This window comes from Apteryx mantelli, chromosome 4, assembly GCF_036417845.1.
Source record: "Apteryx mantelli isolate bAptMan1 chromosome 4, bAptMan1.hap1, whole genome shotgun sequence".
In the NCBI taxonomy this organism is placed as follows: domain Eukaryota; kingdom Metazoa; phylum Chordata; class Aves; order Apterygiformes; family Apterygidae; genus Apteryx; species Apteryx mantelli.
This window is the reverse complement of record NC_089981.1, coordinates 37,560,821-37,583,084: the sequence shown is the minus strand read 5'-3', so window position 1 is coordinate 37,583,084 and position 22,264 is coordinate 37,560,821. Positions and strand designations below refer to the sequence as shown.

General features: G+C 38.4%; 1 protein-coding gene across 1 annotated transcript in view; it reads left to right on the top strand.

Moving 5' to 3' along the window:
- NAV2 (neuron navigator 2) overlaps nucleotides 1–22,264 on the top strand; it is a 247,619-nt gene that overhangs the window by 49,100 nt on the left and 176,255 nt on the right. Inside the window, exon 2 of the mRNA XM_067296249.1 lies at nucleotides 20,591–20,708. Within this exon, the coding sequence (XP_067152350.1) occupies nucleotides 20,591–20,708 (118 nt within the window). The remainder of the gene's footprint in view (nucleotides 1–20,590; nucleotides 20,709–22,264) is intronic.

The following is a 22,264-nucleotide window of genomic DNA, read 5'->3' as shown; positions in this document are numbered from 1 at the left end:
ATCAGAGTCTCGTCCTTATCGTAGTGATAATGATGGGAGGATTATTTGCATCTGCATTTGTTTTAGCATGAGTGCTGGGAGGGAGGGAGGGAGGGAGGGAGGGAGAGAGGTTTCAAGAAAGTCTTTTCCTGTCCTTGCCCTTCCTGTGCAAGGGCAACGTACAATAAAGGACCCTGAGCTGTAGGGAGAGGGACACTTGCTCCTTCTGCTGGGATCACTGCCGAGGATCAGGAGGTGCAGGAAGAAGTTGGGCCAGAGCTTCATCTCACCCCCATACGGCTGATGGAAAATGCATTGGGAAAATGCTACTCCATACTGGCTAGGTAGGAGGGAATGATGCTTACTGCTCATGCAGTGTAACCGGACATCACTCTGGATGTGTGCCAGAAGGTGCATGGTACCACCTGGACCAACATCTGAGTTTTGCAAAACTTAATGCGTCATAAGCTGGGTAAAATGCTGGATTTCAAAAAAATATATAGAAGTTGTTCTTGTAAAATTATGAGCTAATTTAGAATTTTCCCTATGAAGAGAGTGCAAAAATGTTTATCATTATGTATAAAATTTTTGTCCTGGTTTACATCTGGTTTCTCCTTCTATTAAATGTTTCCCTTTAATGCTCTTATCTCAATGTGCCTTCTGGAGTAATGTGGCACATACAGCAAATAAAACGTACTTATTTAGAAGTAACATTTCATTCTGGAAGAGATTTTGAAGTGCTTAACTTAAAATGCCACAGAAGAATTGACTCGAATGATAAGAGGCTATATGCAGTTTGGAAAGTTACGGTTTGATAGACCTATTTTTGCTAGCTGACTTAGCTATACTTTTCATTAAAGAAGGGAAGAATCATTGCACTTTCCTAAGCTTTTGCCATCTATATTAGTGATTTAAAAGCAGTGTATTTAAATCATGTCATAGTATTATCTTGCAGTTGATAATCGACTTGTTGTTGGAATTGGACCACAGCAAATTACTGTGCCTTTCTAAGCTGAAAAAGTTTGGAACCTGAGCCAGTTGGTAGATGCCTAGATTGAAGGATTGCTCTTTGGCACTCTACAACGATTAAAATAATGATGAAGTACAATTCTGTGTTTCATATGCTGGGATATTTCTGGAAGATGCTATTGCATATAATCATATATCTCTCCCCATCTATTTATTCACAATAAAAGAAATGTTCTTTTGACACACAAGTCTGTGAGTAAACAGTGTGTTAAAAAGATGCACTTAGTGATCAATAGCAATTTTTGTTATAAAGCTTGGAGGTTATCAGCTGGAAATTGTGGAAGAGGATCAGCCAAGAGATGACAATTGTGAACTGCAATGTAATAAGACTGAAAAAGGCAAATTTGTTCCTAAGAGGTATCAGGAAAGGTACTTGCAGTAGAGATAAGGAAGTATTAATGCAGTAAATTGCAGCTACCAGGAGGCAGAAGAAACAATATACAGACTATTATACACAATAGTGATAACCCTCATCCCTGAAAGATGAATCAATTCAAAGGAAGCAGAAGTTCTGTTGGATTGACCAAGAGAAAGAACAATCTGTTTGCTTGACTCTCTTACATGTTTGCTAACTTGTATATGTCTTAGTGTAAATAAGCACCACATTATAACTGTTTTGGTACAATGTCTGGGACATTCATTCATGTTTCAGTGCAGATATCTTAAAGATCACTTATATAGGACCTTTAAAAGTACAAATCTAAAAATTTATATAGGTACTATACACTACTTGTTTTGGGCTTCTTGAAATATATCAAATTAATCTGTTTGACTGCTTTTAATTTAGAATTCAAATGTAGAGATTTGAGTGTCATTTAATTCTGTTCTGTGATTATGGCAGTAAACGGAGACTGGGAAGAGAATTGAGGTAGGTTATCCTGCAAAATCTATTCCCACTATGTTACAGGATGCCTTTTTGGAATGCAACTTGATTTTCATTTATTTACTGTCTCTCATAGGACACTGAGGGAGGACTGAAAATTATATACACTGTTCTTTTACTCCCAGTGTCACATGGTTTCATGTTAACTCTTCCGCATTGTGGTGGATAAAGGAATAGTTGCAGATGTTGGGTGTTAATGTAATGTTACCATCATGTTCCTAGATTTAAAATCTTAGAACTAGCTGGCTTACATTCTCTGTTACCCTTTGCAGAAGGCTGTCTCAGAGTTTTCCTCCATTGCTGTCTGCTTTGGTGTATGCAAAGCCTATACATGTGCATTTGGGAGGTTTTTGTCAGCATGTCTGTTAGCTGTTCTGATCTTCTTCCATGATGTTCCTAGGCAAAGAATGTCTTACTGTGTGAAATTAAAGAAATTACATTTCTTTAGTAAGACAGGTTCTTAGTTTCCCAAATCCTTTTCTTTACCATTGCTAGTTTGAATTGCTCCTTGAACACAGATGACTAGAATTATGTGAGATTCTTCAGGTGAAGTCTTGCCAGTACTTGGTACGAGGCCTTTAATACCTCTCAATATTCATCGAGATTTTATGTATCAACAATCATTCAGTCTCTATGCAAACCAGCACAGAGTTTTTAATAATATTCCTGATTAGAGTCATTATGATGAGGCTGTGACTGCTGAGCTGTTTTCTGCTCTCCCTTTCTGTTGCAAAAGTCATACTTCAAATATCCACCATTCCCTTTTGATATGCTTTCCGACCTGTTTATTGCCGTAATGGATCTGCTTTTTCATTTTGAAATATGCACAGTTTTAGTTGGAAAACATAAATTCCTTATAGGTTATCTGGACAGTTACTAGATTTTATTATAATGATCCTAATCAAAGCATAATGACCCTCCATAACCTTTGTTAGCTATTTCCTCAGGGTAATGACTGTGAAAGTTGAGTAGGGAAGATGATTTTGGTGGGGGAGGGCATCGTACTACAAACAGGCTTATGAACTAAAAAGTTATGTATCTTTTTCTTCAGCAGTATCTTATAAATGAAGCACTAGGGAATTTCAGAGTACCACCGAGTATCTGGTTTCTGGTATCTGAGTGCATATCATTGTTCTGCTGTCTTACTGTCGCGCCTGCATTGCAATGTGTTCAGCAGGCACCTGTGAAATAGTAGGGCTTTATGAAATGAGTTAGGCTTCTCCTCTGTGCTTCCCATTGCAGCCATTCTGAGATTTACAAAACCATTTTGAGTTTTTTTTTTAATCTTTAAAAACCTTTTTTTGAAGACCAAAACACATGTAAATAATCTGGGCTCAGAATTAGATTACCACTGCATTCAATACAGGGTATGTGTGAAGAATTACCTGAATTCCAGCTTCACCTTGGCAAGAGCTTCCAAAATCATCCAGGTGCTGCCTTGTTCTCCTGAGCTCTGCCTGAGATATAGAGATATATATATATATTCTAGAATTTTGAAGATAGAAATATTTGTTGTTTGGCTTTGGTTTAGGATATTCCAGTGGAAAATATATATTATGAGCGGATCCACAATATAGGATATCAGGATTTCTAAGGATGGGCTGTCTGGGATGATTTAGTCCATTCTGGCCTTAACTTCTGTAAAACCTTTTATTTTCATGACTAAGTGTGGATTTACAAGGCAAATTTTTGGCCTTTTGAAAAATATTATTTAAATCTTAAAATTGTCTAGGTTAATTTACTGAAATCACAGCTGTGTTGCATGAGGTGCTACTGAAATCTGAAGTGGCAGCTCTTGCCCTGGAGGTTTGAGTCTATATATGTCTAATAAGTATTATCTAAATGAGACAGACAAAGGGTGGGATGGGTGACAGAGGCATAAAGAAGTAGAGATTTGCTCAGGGCTGAAAACACTTATTCTCAAGGAATAAGAAGAGGAAATACACCTGCCATTCTGGGCAACTTACCATCTCATTCAGCTATGTTTCTTTCCTAACGGTGTCATATCAAGAACCTATCTTAAAAATACTGAAAATATTGCCTGGTTTGCTTTTTCTTTTGTTGAGAGAGTGTGAATGTACGTAATTAAGTACCCAGTCCCCATGTCAACATGCAACTATATCTCTCTGTCCACAGATAACCTGTAGTTAACTGCTTAACAGCTACTGCATTGAAGGGCCTTTGGTTGGAGAGAAAGTCGTCAGGCTTCTTGCATTCTTGAAAGCATTTGTGTTGTGTGATACTCTTATTTTTCTACTCTGGAGTCGTCAGTTGCTGGGCCCAATCCTATTTCCACTGAGGTCTATGTCAAGGTTTGTTTGTCAAGGTCTCCATAGCAAGGAGAAGCAAGCTTGAAGGCCCTCTTAAGCCTCACATCACTGGGTCATCTTGGGACCCACCTGCAGGACTAGCCCAGCTGATTCTCACATGACAGTGGTGAGACCTTTGGAGAACTACTCTTATCTGACATCTGTTATCACATCCTCCCGCTGCTCTCCAAGGTGTACGATGGGTGTTGTGGCTCTCGGCCATTTAGTGATTTTGAGCTGGAGCTCTGAGGGTGAAGAATGTTGGCCACTTCAGCATAAAAAGATCTGTTTAAGATGTTTATCTTCAGTCAATTTTTCTTAGACATATATATGAATTACCTATTCTGAGGACTTGAAGGAGGGAGGTAATGAGGGGGTAATACTCTACTGCAGAAGCTTGGACTGTAAATACAATTTATTTCCTTGTCGGAAGAACCAATCTGACTCTGTGAAGCACACAGGAAACTTAATACAGACTTCACTGGGTGCTGGGGAGGCCTTACTGTAAGATTACATGTTTTGTACTTAGATAGAAGGATGTAGAAATATATTCAGGGTCACTCTGAGCTAAAGAGAAATTGCTTAATAAACTTAGTTTGGAATCAGAGATAAAACAGTACCTTGAATCTAAATTGCATACAAGCAATAGCTTATGTTTTAATGATGCTACTTAATATTAGACTTGCTTTCTATTCTCAAAGCAATTTTTTTTTTTGCTTTGTAAAATAAAGATCCTTTAATGTCATTTTGAAGGTAGAGTGATTGGGAGACTGGCTACATGTATTTAAAAATAATGTGAATGAGGCCATGCGTTGGGTTCAATTTGGTGTCAGCTGTTCATTGCTGATCTTCAACTAGTTAATGTTCTCTGACATTTGCTCAACAAGCTTTTTTTTTTTTGGCCTTTTTTCTGTTTTGCTGACAAGTGATTGCTGATGAATTGACTGATTAGAAGAATAAGTGAGTCTCAAGATAGCACAAAGCAATAAGCAACGCATTTGGGGACCTGTGGATCATTTACTAACTGTTAGAAAGGAAAGGGTTATTTTTAACCCCATGTAAAAGTTATAGGTTTATTATTTTGTTAGACAGCTGCTTTACTGGTTAGACACAACTGATGCAAATTGCATTAAGTCCTCCTGTGGGGGTGGGGGCTGGTCACAGTGCCAGTAAGTAATTTTTTGAAGTCTGTCAATCTTAGCTGGGTGCACGGAGATATCAGAGTCTGCTAATCTGATCTTTGGTTTATTTGCTTTTTGAGACAAGCATCTGCAGTGAGTTGGCAAAATAAAATACCAAAAGCATGAAGCAGGTGCCCCTGAAGCATTTGCAAAGCCCTTACTTATCTCTTAACCATAGCCAAGCATAATCACATCAAAGTTTTTAAAGAGAAAATTTGAAGGATCATACTGAACAAATATAAGTGTTAAAAACACTATGAAGACTAACTCATTTAAATTGTTGAAATACTTTAGTGTACTATTTACTACTAATTATATTTAAATAGGAAAAAACGTAATGCAGAAGTACAGAAACCACAGATGTGCTAAATGAAATTAGATCATGTGTGAATGTTTCATTCAGAATTGTATTGATAATAGCTTATTTTCTCCATTATAGGTTTGCAAAACACTTGACAAACGTCAGCGTATGAAACTGCCCAGACCTCACAGGTTAATAGAACTAATTAAATTAGAATGAAATGCAGGCTCTAAAATTGAGGAAGGGGTAATGTAGGTGTGCTTAAAATCATGTAGAAATTTGAGTGATGGAGGCCCCTTTGAGCATAGTCTATTGTCATTGAACTGATTGCCTGTGCTTCTGAATTTTCCAGAGCTTGTAGGTCTTCTGGTCGACTTCCTTGCTACCATATGATTGTTAAAAGAGTAATAATAATAATAGAAATATTGCAGCTATCCACATCTTAAAAGGATATATATCAGCAGAGATCATAAGGAGCTGAGATAATAAAGCTTAGTTTAGTCTTAGCTTAGTAAGTCATACTGTTTAAGACTTACATAAAGCTATTAAAGGGAACTGTTGAAATCCTTTGTGCTGAAAATAGCTGAAATCTGCAATTGATCTGCCTCATGACAGTACTATTAAAGGACTCTGTTCTATATATATTTCTGAATAAAGCTTCAATGCAAAAATTACTTCCTCTGCTTGAATATTTTTCAGGAAGGTGCAGAAGGCCTGTAAGTGGCCCCTAGCTAAGAGCAAGGGAGCTCCCTAAAGGAGGTGCCTGAACCTCATATGCTTGTGGGGATTGCACCGGTACTTTTCATTTCCTGATCAGCCCTAATATATTGTCTTTAATTATTAATTACTGGCCTGCTATAAATTTCACTTTACTGCTTTTTTTTTTCTTTTGTAGAAGGCTATGTTAAAGGGTCTGTATCAGATATTTTAGTAAAACCCTACAGCATTGATTTTAATCACCAGATCAATGAACATACGGGCTGGTGTCACTTTAGTGAACCTTTCTAATTAGGAGCATAGGATTTGCCATAGCAGATTAGGCCAATGGTCTACTGAGCCCAATATGCTGCCTCCAGCAGCGCCCAGTGCTGGCTAGCTTTGAGGAAAGGAAGCTTCCCCCCACGCTCTTCCCTTCGCGGTATGTGAGCATGGAATGAAGAAGCAGAATTTTTCTTGTATATCATGCAGAGGATCATTCTTCATCCTAAAGACAGTGAATTGGTAACTGAGGTCTTGGCCAGTGTGTCTATAAATGCCACTTAGGGATATAAAATACTCATCCTTTTACATAGCCTTAAACTCTAAATACTTACAGAGGTTAGCTATGCCTTTTTAGTAGTGGAATTTCTTAAACTCTTCACGAATATACAAATACATCTGGCATCACTGAGCAGATCTCTGTTTTTGTGATGCAGACCATGGTGGAAAAGAACTAATTGGTTTTCACTATAACTTCTGGACCTTAGAACTTCTTTTTCCTATTTTTGCACTGTCTCTACCATAGATATGGGCATTGCACTTCTCTGCACATTTTATTTTGATCTAGTGCCAAATGTGCAGTTTTAACACTTACCAATTGTGCTCTAACTATATAATTGACATATAGATCATTATATAGGAAACACTTCCAAACCCTTTAATTGGAAGCAGGAGGAACTAAGCTGAAAGCAGGGTCATAATAGACAATTTAATTTAGAAAGTTATCATTCAGTAGAAGATTCAGTTAGATTTACATTTGTGAAACAGATGGCCAGCTGCAAGATGATTAGATTAGGATTATTATGTTTGTGGAAATTAATTCAGCACTTTATTTTTTAGTTCTGAAAAAAACCTTGTATGGTCTGGTAACTACTTAGCAGGAACAATTTATGAAGACCACCTTATTCTTATGTGAAATATGGCAAAACCCTAGCTATCACTGGATGCAGAAGCTTTTTGCCTAGCCTCATTTCTGGTACATGTAGCAATATAGTAAATGACATAAAACAGAAATGCTGCCACCTATGGATAAATGGTTGCTAGTATTTTTAAATGAGAGAATTTTATTTCTAGAAGATCTCATTAGCAAAACATTTAGGGTCAGTTAACTGTGTGGAGTATGCATATATTTCTCTCTTCCTCTTCCTCCTTGAAAAATGCTGGAAATCTACCATTAGTGTAAGATTTTTAAAGTGTCTGAAGTCTGCTTAAAATTTGGCTATTGATTTTGATGGCTAAACAGGAGGTGAGCTCTCGTGATAATCTGGCTCTAATTGGGATGCTGAACCCTTCTGAGATTCTTAGTCTTTTTGTGCATCTTTGGGAGCCAGTCTTTGCCATGCAAATTAATGCTCTGCTGTCACAAAGTATTTTTCACTATCTTAAAAATGCAGCTTAAAATAAAAATAGGGCTTTCAAAACTAGGTCAAACCTCAGATTTGTCTAGCCAACTGTCCCTTTTCTGACAGTGCCCAAGAGCAGAAACATTAAAAGAGCATGAGAAATAGAAGCATTAGTAGAGCATACAGACACTTTTTAGAAGGATGATTGATCTCTTCTCATTCTTCCTATTACTGTTAATAATCTTGAGAAACATTGGAATTAATTTCTGATTTTCTAATCAATTTCAGTTTAGCATTCCTGTTCAGGAGAGCTAAATGTCTGCTAAGTTTTATCAAAGTAATTGAGACTTGAGTACATGCTTGAAGTAAGCAAGTGGTTAAGTGCTTCCCTCGAGTTTGAATCCTGTTTTCTCCCTCTGCTTTCCCTCCCTCTCCAGATTTTGCACTCACCTTGCTTGGCAGTCATAGCGATTAGTAGGTTGCTGGCCTTCATAACTTGGGGTTTGGGGAGAGGGGAGGTAATGAAGAAAAATGGTGCTTTGTTGTAATTCCACATGGTGAAATACGTATAGGTCTAGAAACATGCAGATTTCAGCTTTGACCGTTATAGATTTTTGAAGCTGTAATTACAGAAAGAGAGTTTAAAATCTGATTTAGTTTTTTTACCACTTAATTTACATTCTGTTAGGGATGTTTCCCATTTTCATCCTTGTGACCTTGCTTGCTCTTCCTCCTATTGACAGGGAGAGAATGAATGTTGTTACTGCACTGCGTCAGCAAGCGGTATGGCTGGAGTAAAAGCTGGAGAACTGCCTTATGCTGTATTTTTTTTCTCTTCAGCCAACCTTGCTTTTTCTTTTTTCCCTGCTGTAACCATCAGGCAGGAATTTAACACTCTCTTTTCTCTCTGTGGTTCCGAGGTAAAAACATAAGAGCGAATCCGTAGTCATACAGACAGGAAAGTGAAAGGAGAAAGTCTTGGTTTTTAAACAGTGATACCATCAGCCACCCTGCTCTTCTCACAGGGTCCAAGCTCAGTTCAACTGCACTGATTTTTCATCCACCTCTTGGCAGCACCTTGCTTTATGTCCTTCCGAATTTTAGAGAGCACTACCTTTTACCAACTTCTGCTTGCATCTCATACAGGAAAGCTTGGACACTGACTTAAATTACATTTTGCAGAATGAGAAAGGCAGTGCAAATGATTCATTGTTTTCGGAGTGGAATTAGACATCCTGTTGACAGGAATGCTAGACAGCTTGCTGGTGACTTCAGCATGTGGGTACAGACAGAGCCTGGCCAGCCCCAGCTGTAAAGTCACAACTTTGTCTTGGGAAGCACTGGCCAGAATGCTGTCTTGTCCTTCTTGGCCAAAAAAGACTTAGGGTTGGGTCTCTAGAGCAAAACAAAGGCCAAAGTCTGTAAAAATCTATTCCCTGCAGCAAATTGCTGTTGTTGGTTATTAAGAAAAGCCTTTGCAACATTTATGTCCTCACTATTTGGATCAGGTAACCTGCATCTTCACACATCGTGGTAGTTGAAATGGTTTGGGATAAAGCGTCTTTGAGACAAATTTAATGTTTTTTCATTTGTTGTTGCTTCATAACTGTCAACACTGTTTTAGTAGACTAACCCTCAATTTTTTAGAAGGCAATCAGGAGAAAATGGGATAGAAGAATGAGTTTGTGCATAAGATGCTGCATTGCAAGTCAGATTTAGTTTCTGGCCCTCTTGACTTTTACTGTGTCTTGGAGTAGGTTCCTTACTCTGTTTCTCTCAGAGGCCAGTTGGGCAGTAATGGGCTCTCACAGCGTGTGGGGAAGGGCATGACAGCTCTTCCTATGCGAGGCGCCTGGATTTCACCTCAGCTCTGACGCTGGCTGGCTGCTCTTGCGTGTGAATTCAGGGGAGGGTAAAAGGTCTTCCTCTGGGACATACTGCTTCCATTAGTCTTCAGAAATTATGTTTGTCTTTTTTGAACCTGCTTGTGGCTGTGGCTGTGGCTGCCTGCCTAGAGGAGAGGACACAGAAGTTGTAAGGAGTTGTGAGCACAGGTTAAAAAAAAAAAAAAACAATGAAATAATTACAGCTGTTTGGAATGGTCTCTATTATTTTGCACCTTTTCCACATTGAGAAACTGAGGCCTGTAATAATTAGAAAAGTTGAGAAGATTATTTGCTATCATAGAACAAGCATACCAAATTACATTGGGTTTGAGTCCTGATCCTGTTGAGTGGCTTTGCATGCTTATACAGTGGATGCATAAAGCAGAAGTCTATATTTAAGACTGCAGCTTCCTAAAGTTAGATCTCTCTTCGTCCTTCACTGGACAAGCTTTTTGGGGGAACATGGCTAACCTTCGGCGTTCTCCCATACAACCTGGTGCCTATCTTTGGAATAGTGGAGTTACTGCCTGTAGCTTAGTCAAGTGCTGCCCAGGCACATCAGAGGCGCAGTACCTAGTGCTGTGCAAGTAAAGCAGCTACTTCATTTCTTTGATCGTTAAAGTACATTATGTTCTCTTCAAACTGCATGAAAGTACTGTTCTTCCCCCACCTCCCCAAACCAAACAAAAACCTCTGCTGGCAGTGAGTGGGCTTTGCTGGAAGGGGTAGCTGATCTGGAGACAGTGTGGCTGCAAAGTTATTTACTTTTCGTGAAGCAGTTAAAAGACCCGTATAGATTTTATTCTGGCAGAAGTGTTCTTTTCGAAAAATAAACAGTTAAAACTGTCAGATATCTATCCCTCACCTTGGCAAGAAGGGAGGTGAAGCTGTCATTGCTTCTCACCTTGTCAACATTTACGACATTATTTTTTTTAATATAAAACTAAAGCAAAGCAGTTTACAAAGGACAATTCTCTACTTTTCTAAAGAATGCCAGCAATGCTGTCTGATCGTGGCATTTGGGGTGGTTTGCATGCTGTGGGATCCTGCCAGAGGTCAGTCCTTGCTCTCTCCACCAGCCCAGATGCAGGAAGATAGGCAGGTTTTGCAGGTATCCTCTTTAGGTCTAATCCAGCCTTATTTTTTTTAGCTTATGTTTGCAATAGATATAACTTCCAAAACCTTGATCCATATTGTGAATGCTCCAAAGTTAAGAAAATGATGTATCTGGATTTTTGTTTGGCCTGTTATAAGTATAGTGTGTGTGTGTGTGTGTTTATGTAAAATAGCATAAGCATGCAAAATTTTGGATTTTCATTTAGAGTGTAGATCCCCATAAACAATGGGAGCATTTAGACTGAGGGGTTTGTCTCTACAGTGAGCAGAAAGTCTCTTCTGATTGTACAATAACTCCATACAGTATTTTTTAATAATCATCTCAATCCATACAGCATGTAATGCAAAAGAGCAGCCAAAGTTGAGCTTGCCGCAAATAGCTTTGTTATTAGAGATGTCCAGTGCATATAAAAATACACTGATCCTGTTTGAAATTTATTTCAAACTGAGTTAGAGAAACTAGTAACAGAAGGAAGCGGTGGGGGTGTAAAGGAAGAGCTTCAGGAGGGGTGGGAGTTGCCAATGCAGTGAAATGTTACTGCGTAAGAAATCTGACCACAGTGCGTGCGTGACTTCAGCTAAAATTAACCGTCTGGGCTTCACATGCCAGGGTATATATCGCCCTTTAACGGTAGACCCCTTGAGGAGGAAGAGCAAGTTGGACTCTAGCAATATACATTCATGTTCAATATGCCAATAAGTGGTATGAACTTTCGGGTCCCCGCTCGTGGGAGAAGTAAATTTTCCTGTGATCATTATAAAACAGTAAGCAGATCTTGGCTCCTTCGTAATGGTAGCGGTGCTGTTGAGCAGTAATCCAACTTCAGCCTCAGAAGTGATTTTTCCCTTATGCAGCCTGCAGCTTCTTAAGATTTTCTGTGGTTTCTCTTTGGAGTACAAATTTATCACCTTTTCAGATAAGCTCTTCTGTTGCTGTTTGTGTGTAATAGTAGGTGTAAATGGGTTTATTTCATGTATGAGAACTGTGACAATAATTTGGTGCACGCTGTAGATGACTTGTTAGAAAATGCTGAAAAAGTAGTAAATATGTTTTTCTTACTGTCTAAGGTCAATTATATTTCACTGGCATGAGATCAGATCGGTTTCTTCACTGTGGCCAAATATGATTTGGAAAGGGTTTTGCTGATCAGCTCAGTAATCTAAATCTGTTTCGCTCTTGGTTATGCAAAGGAATTCTTGCAGGTGTTAATGCAATCTCATTTCTATTCATGATTTAAAATGTTTTGCAAGGGGGAATAAGCGAGTGGCCACCTGCTTGGCTTAGTGTGTGGTTTCAGCTTGAAAGGGATTTGTATATGGAAAGCGTGTATAATGGGAGCATTGAGAGCAGAGTGCTGCAGTTAGCAGCACAACTGTCAGCCTTACTTCACATCCTCGCTAGGGTGCTGCGTAGGAAAATGTTGCTTTCTTATGAAACACTTAAACTTCTGTATAGGCAGTTTTGCTCAGTAATGAGGTTCAGAAACTCCGTAATCGTTGTAGAAAAATAAATGTCTGTTTTCTCCTTTTTATTTTGGGTGTAGTAAAATTCTCAGTAGGGAAAGAGTAAAAAACATACAAGTAAGGCAATTTAAAATATATTACTTGTTTAGGATTCACAAAAGATTTACTTTACACAGACTCAAAGACAAAGCAGTGCATGCCCTGAAGTGTTGACAGTCTAAAGCTGTATTGCTGGAAGGACTTGCAGGCATGCTAAATTTTACACACATGCTTGACTGTATGTGCTGTGAGTCAGCCCATTGCTTTTGAATAGTAGTCATATGCATGAGAATAGCTCTCCCCAGTTGGGAATAAGGCTTTAAAGAGAGAGAAATAAATAGCCCCAGTGGTGTTTGTTTAAATTACCCACTTCTCTATTTACCTTTCAAAGGGTAGTTAATACATGTAAGTGTCCAATAGGATGTAATATTCGTTGGAATATCTCCCACCAAATGATTAATAATTTAAAGCTGTCCCAACAAACACTTCCGCATGTGAGTAAAATAAATCACTTAGATTAGTTCCACTTAATAAAAGAGGTAGAATTGCCCCTGTCTCCTCAGCGAAGCAGGAATAAAGACCTCAGTTTGTTACAGTTTCATTCCCAAAAGCTGATGATAGTTGGAGAGTTACAAGGTTTAAGTTAAATGATGATATTTTACTACTATTACGTTATATACACTCATATCAAGTTGTTCCAAATATTTCTAGGGGATTTCAGACATATGCATTCCTTTCAGGAAGGTTATTTTACCTTCTCATGTGCTTCTCAGAAGGGACGCACCCCTGGTATCTGGCCAGCCATCTCCTCAGACTTGGAGTTTCTGGCCGTTTCGTCCCTTTTGCTAGCTCTTGGTGACAAGGTGCTCTCAGGACTGATGGAGCAAGCAAGTCCTCAGGCTCCAGTCACCACTTCCATGGTGCTTCCAGCATCTCTGCAGCTGAGGGGGCACAGATCTAGTCCAGGGCTGACTGCCTTAAGAAAACAAAACAAAACAAAAAAGCGGTCTTTTGGATGTGCAAGGCTTTGCTCATTCTAGAAGAGCCAGTGCTGGCCTTTCAGCGGCATTTGTGTCGTGATACAAATACATGGATACAGACTTCCTACAGGATTTAAGGAGAACTTGGGGGAAAGAATGGCCACAAATTGTAAGAACTATTCAATGAAAAGGCTGTAACAAATGCTATTAAACTTTCTGTTTTTTCTGCCACATGCTTTTTGGTTGTCATTTTGTCAATAACTCAGCAAGATATCAGCCACAATTTTGTCAGGGCTGTAAGCTCTATGCGGCTTCAAAATAGCTGTTAATAGTCAGGGTGCTCGCTTGAAGCCGGCAATGCTTCTGATGGACTCGTGTTTCCGCCAAATGGTTGCCTTTAGCTTCGTTACCTCTGGGCTTTGCTTTGTGGCATTGGAGATATGATCATTGTATTGGAGCGCAGCAAGGATCGGCATGAGCCTGCAATTAATGTTAGCAGTCAGAAATAGCCATTTCATGGCACTGTGTGTGGTAACCTCCATGACACTGTGCACCATATTCCCTGAGCATTTGATGGGCTGCTTTTTCCTTTTTTCCATATGGCATTGCAACAACTGCAGCACTGCCATTAGGATCATCTTGATACATTGTGTCTATTTTTAGTGTTTTTGTGGACTTCAGTAGGCAGCGGGATTTGGTCAGCAGTAACGTGGGCATGGCCTTGCAATGCGTGCTCTTGGGGCGTTCTCCGGTGTAACTAACCCTGCTATTCAGTAATGAAGAGAGCCCCACTCTGCTCTAGTTATGGTGCGCGCTGTCAGAAAGGCAGTGTTCAGCTGTTCACCACCTCGCGAGAGCCTGATTCATGGTAATTATCAACAGAAAACAACGAGAGGCAGCAAATAGCTGATTAGTTAGGAGCTGCCATGGTGGCCGAAGGGAGTGAAAGGTTTGAAAATGCACTTGGGCATCTATTCTAATTAAAGTTGTTGGTGAAAATTGGTGGAAAGTGAGGTGTTCACACATGCATAGGTTTGTTTTTGTTTTTTTTGTTTTTATCTTATTTAGAGGAGATCAATTCCTTTGTGGGAACCTTTTGCTTATCATAATGAACACATTTTAAAATACCACTATGAAGGCAGAAAACACTGGGTAATTTTTGTGTTCCCATTTAGGCCTAAATCTTATTTAAAGGAGACCCTGGAGTAAATGTTAGTAGCTAGTACCTAAATCTAATTGCAGCTGTGTGGATATAATTTGTCTCCATCATGATCTCTGAGGTGTCTTCTTGGATTCCCTGTTTGCGTGACTTTATTCATAAACCTTCTGTTTCCTGGTTTTGACCAGTTATGGAAACAGGAAAGAATAGTCCTACAGATTAATGTGTTTGACCATTTTCACCAGCAGATCAATTAGAACTTGCCTGTCAGCATGTCTGAGCACCCAGATATCAACCTGTGGCCTCCAAAATGGTATCTGTAGAATGGAAAACTGGTTTGTGATACCAGCTTTAGACTACTTTTTTTCCCCTTTGGTTTTTGGTTGATTCTTCCAAACTTAAAAAGACTGTGTGTATTACTTTTAAGTGGTCAGAATCTCCAGGATATTTGCTTTTTACTGGCCAGTATGTTCCCCAGCACTGTACGAGTGCTTCATGGTAACTGTGCGGTCCCTTTAGGAGTGCTTTGTTGCTGCCTTTCCTCTGTCATTGCTATACAAATCGATATTCAGAAGGATTAAAAAAAAACAAAAAACAGGAGCAATATAAATCCTTTCCTTAAAACAGGAAATTCCAAGTGAGGCTAGGAATAAAGTCTAACTTCAGACATTGCACCCTGATGATGGCAATGTAAAGGATGATCTTCTCCTATGTTGAAAAATGATTTTACTTACTAAAACCAGGATAAAGTCTATAAACAAACATAACCAGTAACCTAAGGATGAAACCGTGAGGTCCCGTTTGCTAGCTGGGGCAGCACATGAAGGTGCTCAAGGTGCAAAATTTCAGCCATGATTTCATCGCTGGTCTCAGAGCTGTCATGCACGGTAGTGGAGCTGAGGTACTACAAAGAAACAACCTATTCTGTGAACGGCACCTTTCTTCTGCTTCAATATTCAAATATGACATGAATTTTTCTGAGGTATATCCTGGATGTGATACACAAGGTCTCTTAGTACAGGTGGAAATGTTACTCAAGGCTTGAAGTGACAGCAAAGTCCAAAAGTCTCCCAGCTGGAGATCAAGATTTCTCTTCCTCTGAGGCCTCTCTCTCTCTTCTGAAACTTTTTGAAACATGTGAGTTTAGTGTTAAGGAAAGGAAAAATAAAAACCCATCAAATTTCAAAATGCTGTAGTCTTACTGATTGAAGATGTACTGGTCTTCGGTCCTTTTTCTTTACAGAAAACTTTTTAAAAGCTTTAGAATTTTTTTCTTCTCAAAACCTTGCTCAATTCATGCAATAGTGTTTTAGCTATGACTCATAATGCACAGAATATTTCCAAAATCAATATTTACCTGCAATGCTCTTAATTCAAAGCTGATGGAATCGGTGTTTGCCTGTAACACTCTTAATTCAAACCTGATGGACTGAAAGAAAAAAGGAGAGAAGAAAAAATGTCTTTCACATTTGTTTTTAATTTGTTTCCAGATAATTGGATTCCTAAGATCACAGACTATGGGGTAAAAAAAGCTACTAAACAGCTGAGTCTGCCTATAACAAAAGCCAGAACTTAGACCCCAGTTAAATACTAAACTGACTGATCTCAGTTAAACTGAGTGATCTCACCTGCCATGGTGATAATGCTCAAATAATGTTTTTTGCTTGATTTTGTTAACTAAAATAATGAAGTGATTCGTTATTTTAGTGATTCAGTGATTTCTATACTGTGATTCAGTGATTCAGTGATTTTTATACTGTGTAAAATTACTGAAAAGCTTTTAAAATTTGTGCTAATATATGTAATAGAACAGTATCTGAACTCCTGAAAGTTTGTTGTTTCTTTCAAGGTTGTGCATCTTTTTATGTATATCAATATTCTGAGGCTACCACTTTGGATTGAAAGTATAATTTACCACACATCAGCTGTCTCATAAATTTAGACTGTTTTTTTTCCAGAAAGATAATAGAAAAATTATGGCTTTCTTCAGATTTATGCAGTCCAAGTTTTTAGAATTTGCAACAAATTATTATGTGTATTGCTTATGTCCACTCCCTTTTATTTTACATTTGCTGTATGCATTTCACTGATTGACTGTAATTGGTCATATACTTCATATTGCAAAATTTTATATTCTTTAATTAATGACTGTTCAGGTTATTTTCATGTGAGTATTAAAACAAGTGACTTTGTAATCTGTTTGCTGAAAATATCCAGGAACACTCAAGAAGGGAACATATCTGAAAAAATTGATGTGCCAAGGTAGGCATATATGAATGGAAAGTTTCTCAGCAGTGTTTTCCTAGTTCTTTTATTATTGTTTTCCCAATTATTTGCCTGTTTTTGAGCATTTGAAAACATTATGTGCTTCATTTTTCATGTGTCTGGAAATAGCAACCATTGTACTTTTTTTCACTTGTTTGTGTGGAAAAGGAAAAGAAACATTAGGAATCATATTTGTGTAATACATTACAAAGACTTGCAACAAACAGTTTTTGAAAGCATCCTGGAAGGTTTCCATAATTACCTTAATATATGCCATAAAAATGAGCAGTGACTATGAAGAGTTACTAAAAACGAGCAGTGGCCTTGGTAATACTGCATCCATAAGAATGCTTCAAAGCTTGCCAATGTGTAGTCCAGTCAATTAAAAAATAAATCTCATCTGCACATGTGTTTTGCATATTGCAATGTGCTTTGGTGTAATAAAGTTTAAAAGAGAAAGATTTATGAAGTAGATCTGTATTTTCTTGCAAGAGGGGTTATTAATCAACTAGCTGAATGAAATAATATTCCATTCCTTTAAATACCTCCTAAACAGATATTTTCTTTGTAGTGGTGTGTATTATTATTATTTAAAGAAATATTATATGACAGGCATAAAAGCTCTGCTTGCAATTCTGATACCAAACATAGAAATGGAGTTCAGTGTACAGAATTGCAGTTACAGGGTGGTTTGCCAACAGTGGAAATTTCTTTATTGTATTAGTGACTTTGACTCAGACAGCCAGTATTTGGGATGTTTCAAGCTGTCTCCTTTAGCAGGAGAATTTGATACTGGAGTTAGGCTTTTCTTTGATGCAGATCTGTTTATTTACAGTGCATGACTAGGAAGTCTAGTGGTCCTGAATGCAGCAGGAGTTGATGCAGTAGGAAACAAATGTGAAATAGCAATTTTGCAATGCCAAACTTGTGTTTTCATGTAGTATTTAGTCTAAAGGTTTCTCTTGAGAGGCTCTCAAGGTCCTGCTGTAGTTTCAGGATCTACCAGGAGGGGACTGCTTTTGCCCTCTCTGCTCCTTCCCATTCCTGCCTTGTCTTAGCTCTCGGGCTGACCTGATGCTTGGATGATGAACCGGATCATGGAAATGATCCAGGCTTCATCTGGTGCATCAAAACGTGATTTTATGCTGGTTTAAAGTCCTTCTGCGAAACTGTGACAGTCATCACAGCCTTCCCATTACAAGAAACTCAGTTATTGTGCTGTGCTGAGTTGTTTGTGGGCTGAACTGCAGTCATGGTGGAGGCAGTATGTGGGTGGACCACTGCACTTGGGAAGTAAAGCTCAGGACTTTTAAACCTGTTTCCTGATACGTTTCTGCTTATAAATAAGCAAGCCAGAATTGTGTGGCAGAAAAATAGGTAAAGTCAATCCTAGCTTTTTAAAGCTGTTAGACTTTTAAAAATATCTTCCTGTTATGGAAAATGTTTTCTTGTTAAAAGAGCTAAGGAACACAATGTCTGGTTTGTGCGAAGGTTTTTGACAGGGATTTGTTTCATTGAGCTGTTTTTTTACGAGGTGTTCCAACCTATTTTCCTTTTCAAGTCTCTGACACTGTTGCCATAGGAAATGCACATCCTACTCATTTAAAGGTGGAAGCAGAGGATAAATGGGGCAAAATAAGGACATACATTTCAGATTTCGAGTGATTTGTTCAATGCTGTTAACATTATTGTTTTACAGATTTTATATGTGAGAATAGAAGGTGGTGTTTGCAATTAAAAGAAAAGATTTTATAACCAAAATAGCTCTGGTAAAAATATTTATTCTTGTGGAGTTGTTTTTTTTTTTTTTTTTTTTTGTATTAACACTGAATTAGCAAGTGCAAGAGGAGCACTAAGTTACAGATGCTCCTTGTATTATTTTCAGCTTCCTCAGGCCCTCTGGCAAGTACTTGACTCTTAGACTTGAGAGCTGACTTTTGACTCTCATGAATGAGAGGGACATAAGCCTTGTATTTTCAATATGATATTGAAGACACTTCTGAAATTAGTAGCCCTGGCTATGCTCGGGGATTTTAGTCAGTAATTTCAGGGATTTGTGTTGCTATACAAAGGGCTGCTGGGGATGCTTAGCTCAGGACAGGGGGAATGGCTCTAAAACCCTGTTTGCTTCAGTCTTATTTTGCCTGCAGTGGCAGCAGACAGAATCCTATTTTAGTAGTTGTAATTTATATCTTTATATATGTATATGTATATTCCTTAAGACTCTGAACAGGAAGCTGGTTGGCCCGGTGTCCATAGGGCTGGACGTTACGGCCAGCTGGCTGCCTAGGCCACTCTCCTTTCTAACCATCAGTAGCTGCAACGGCAGATGTAGTTGCTGGGGAAGTGCAGCCTTTGCCACCCCGGGGCAGCTTTCCCGGGGCTTCGGGGCGCCTCCAAACCACCCTCGTGCAACACTGGAGAACCACGTGCGAGCCGTGTTAGCAACAAGATTTGTGGCCTAAACTGTGGGGGGAATATGTGTTGAGTACTGCTGGGAAGACCTTTGCTTCTAGATCAGGGCTTCACAAACTTGTGTGAGGCCTTGGTCACTGGAATAGTGTTTTAAATAAAAAGTTTGATAAAAGCAGTACATGGTGGTTTGTAAGGCCTTTGGAGAGGGTTGGCAATGGCTCTGAAAAGCACATTGTATACACGCTGCCGTGCTGCCCGACTGAATTGCGGGGGCTGCGTTTCTAATAGGATAGAGAGAGTAGGGCTCAACCTTAATATTTTCTGTGTATGTCAAAGGTAAAAAAAACAGGCAGTTAGTTGTTTTTTACTTTATTTCTTTGGAGTATAAGTAGATCATGGAAACAAATCTTCCCTTAATTTTTGTCCTATGCAAAGAACAAAAATTATTGTTTAATTCGTAATGAGAAATTCCTAACTAAGTCTTTTTTTCTTTCTTCTTTTTGATAACCTAGCATGAAAAGATTCTTTTATAAGTTGTCTAGTGATCTTGGATAAGTCTTGGGCTAACACATGGTGAGCAGCACTTACTAATTCAAATTAAAGCAATGTTTTGACTTGGCTGCTTTGTTGGCTTTGTTTTCAGATGATACATTTTAAAATAAATCCCAACAATTAAAGTTTGCGAGGCAGACTAAAATTAGTTTAATAGACCTATTGGAACCTACGAGATAGAACTTACTAGTGTTGGTCGACTTCAAGACCTTTGAGGGCTTGTTAGGTAATATTGCAATGGAGTTTCCTCAAAATGAAATTACTGTGTGCCTAATATGTACAGAGGCAATTCTTGGAAAAGCATCTTTAAAGTTTCTCAATAGCAGACATAAGAAAGGAATGTCAAAGGGAAAATGCGAAAAATACTTAGATAAAAATTGAAATCTATTCCACAAACATGTTACTGATGCAGAACATTTGGTTCAATGTCTGATGATCCATTCAAGCTGTAACATTTTTAGAAGTTTACTATAGTCTTCTATGAGCTTTGATGTCAGATTTTTGAATAGGAAAACCCATTCTATAGTAAGCTGAATACTCGATCTGCACAATGCCTTGAATTTTAATGGTGCCGACTTGTTTCAAGCAGCTAAAAAGCAGTCCTCTTTTCTCAGTGTCTGCGAGGCTGATGTAAGCAAAGATTAGAACTCTGATTTTTAAGGTCGATATTATTAACAATTTCTTTTTGTTTGTTCATCTTCCTCCTAATAGATTTATACTGACTGGGCTAATCACTACCTAGCAAAATCTGGCCACAAGAGGTTAATAAAGGATCTACAGCAAGATGTAACTGATGGCGTCTTATTAGCTGAAATAATCCAGGTTGTAGGTGAGTGACTTTCTTTTTTTGTACCATGTATCCACCAACTCACTTAGAGACGCACCTTCTTTATCTTCTACATAAACATCAAGAAAAAAACACAATAAACTGCATGGAATTATGTAGATAATTTTCCCTCAGAGACTTTGTTAATTAATTTGATAAAGCCTTGTCTTAAAGGATGGCAAAAAAATATTTGGTGTTGCTGATAAGATCTCTTGACACAGCAATATCATTCTGCGTAGCTGAATGTTAAAAAGCAACTGATGAGGTTTTTTTCTGCTAGGCTGCTTTTAGCCTTCACTGTCTCTGTTTCTTACCCCTTTTTGGGTTGGTCTGGGCATAATTCACAGTGACAGTGGCCTGCTATGTTCCTGCTATGACCTCCTACTCCAGCTGGATTTGAAAAATCTCTATATATAGCTTGAAGAGGGTAAGGGATATGATTTTTATGTGAAAGAAATGGAATCTTTCATAATGAGTTTTCAAAAGAGGAAGATCATTTATCATTAGGACATGTCTCTCTGACATAGGCTCAGTCCTGCAGGTCTTGACTTCCCTCAGTTTGCACTAATATTAGTAGATAATGGAGGTGCTAAACAATTTGCAACACTGGCCCCGTGCAAAGCTACATATTCTCCCTTCCCCTTGGGCCTGGATCCTTCATTAGTTCCTTCAGAGGATCATCCATCTGGTACTTGGGATGCCACGAAACACATGCATGGGCCAGTGGAGATTGATGGAAGCAGAAAGCCTGCTAATAGGAATTAGGATGACTATTGTTAGAAGCAAAACTGACAGATTTGAGATGCAAATTAAGAAGACAGCAATGAAGTAACAAGACATCAGTGCATGCATATTTATAGGTGCTTGAGATGCTGTAAAAAAGCTTGTTCCTTGATTTAAGGTACAAATCGGTAAGCCACATGCTTGGATGAAATCAAGAGGTCTAGTTCCATGGACTCCCTTGGAGCTATACTGGCATACATCAAACAAGTTTTCCTCTTTGCGTGTTTTAGAGCAACAGTATATCCTAATAGTTTTCTATGGGCTAGTCATGTAGCTACAGGCATATAAAAATAGGTCATGAATTAATTGTGTATTGACAGGTATTCACTATGAACAACATTTCATCCTGTATGTATTTACTAATGCATATTTAGTAGAGAAATTTTTTCAAAACCCAAGAACAGTTAGGTGTTTATTCCTTTCATACATACACCCAGCTACCCTGTGTTAACAGTGTTGTATAGAACCTTTGTGTGGGAACAGGTGTAAGAATACCATCATCAAAATATGTGAAATTGGTTGTATCAAGTATTTAAATATAGTTGTTTGCATATTGACTTGAGAAAACACATATAAAATTCAAAATACTCTCTTTGATACTCAAAGTTATTGTTTACTCTATTTTCATAGCCATCTCAGAGCTGCCTTATTGATAAGATTTTGAATTAGGTCTGCAAGGCACAACTTTCAAAAGTTAAAGTTTAAAGTAAAGGATTTCCTTTTCAGATGATATTTTCCATGTGAAATAAGGTTCATATTTAAACATACTCATTCTA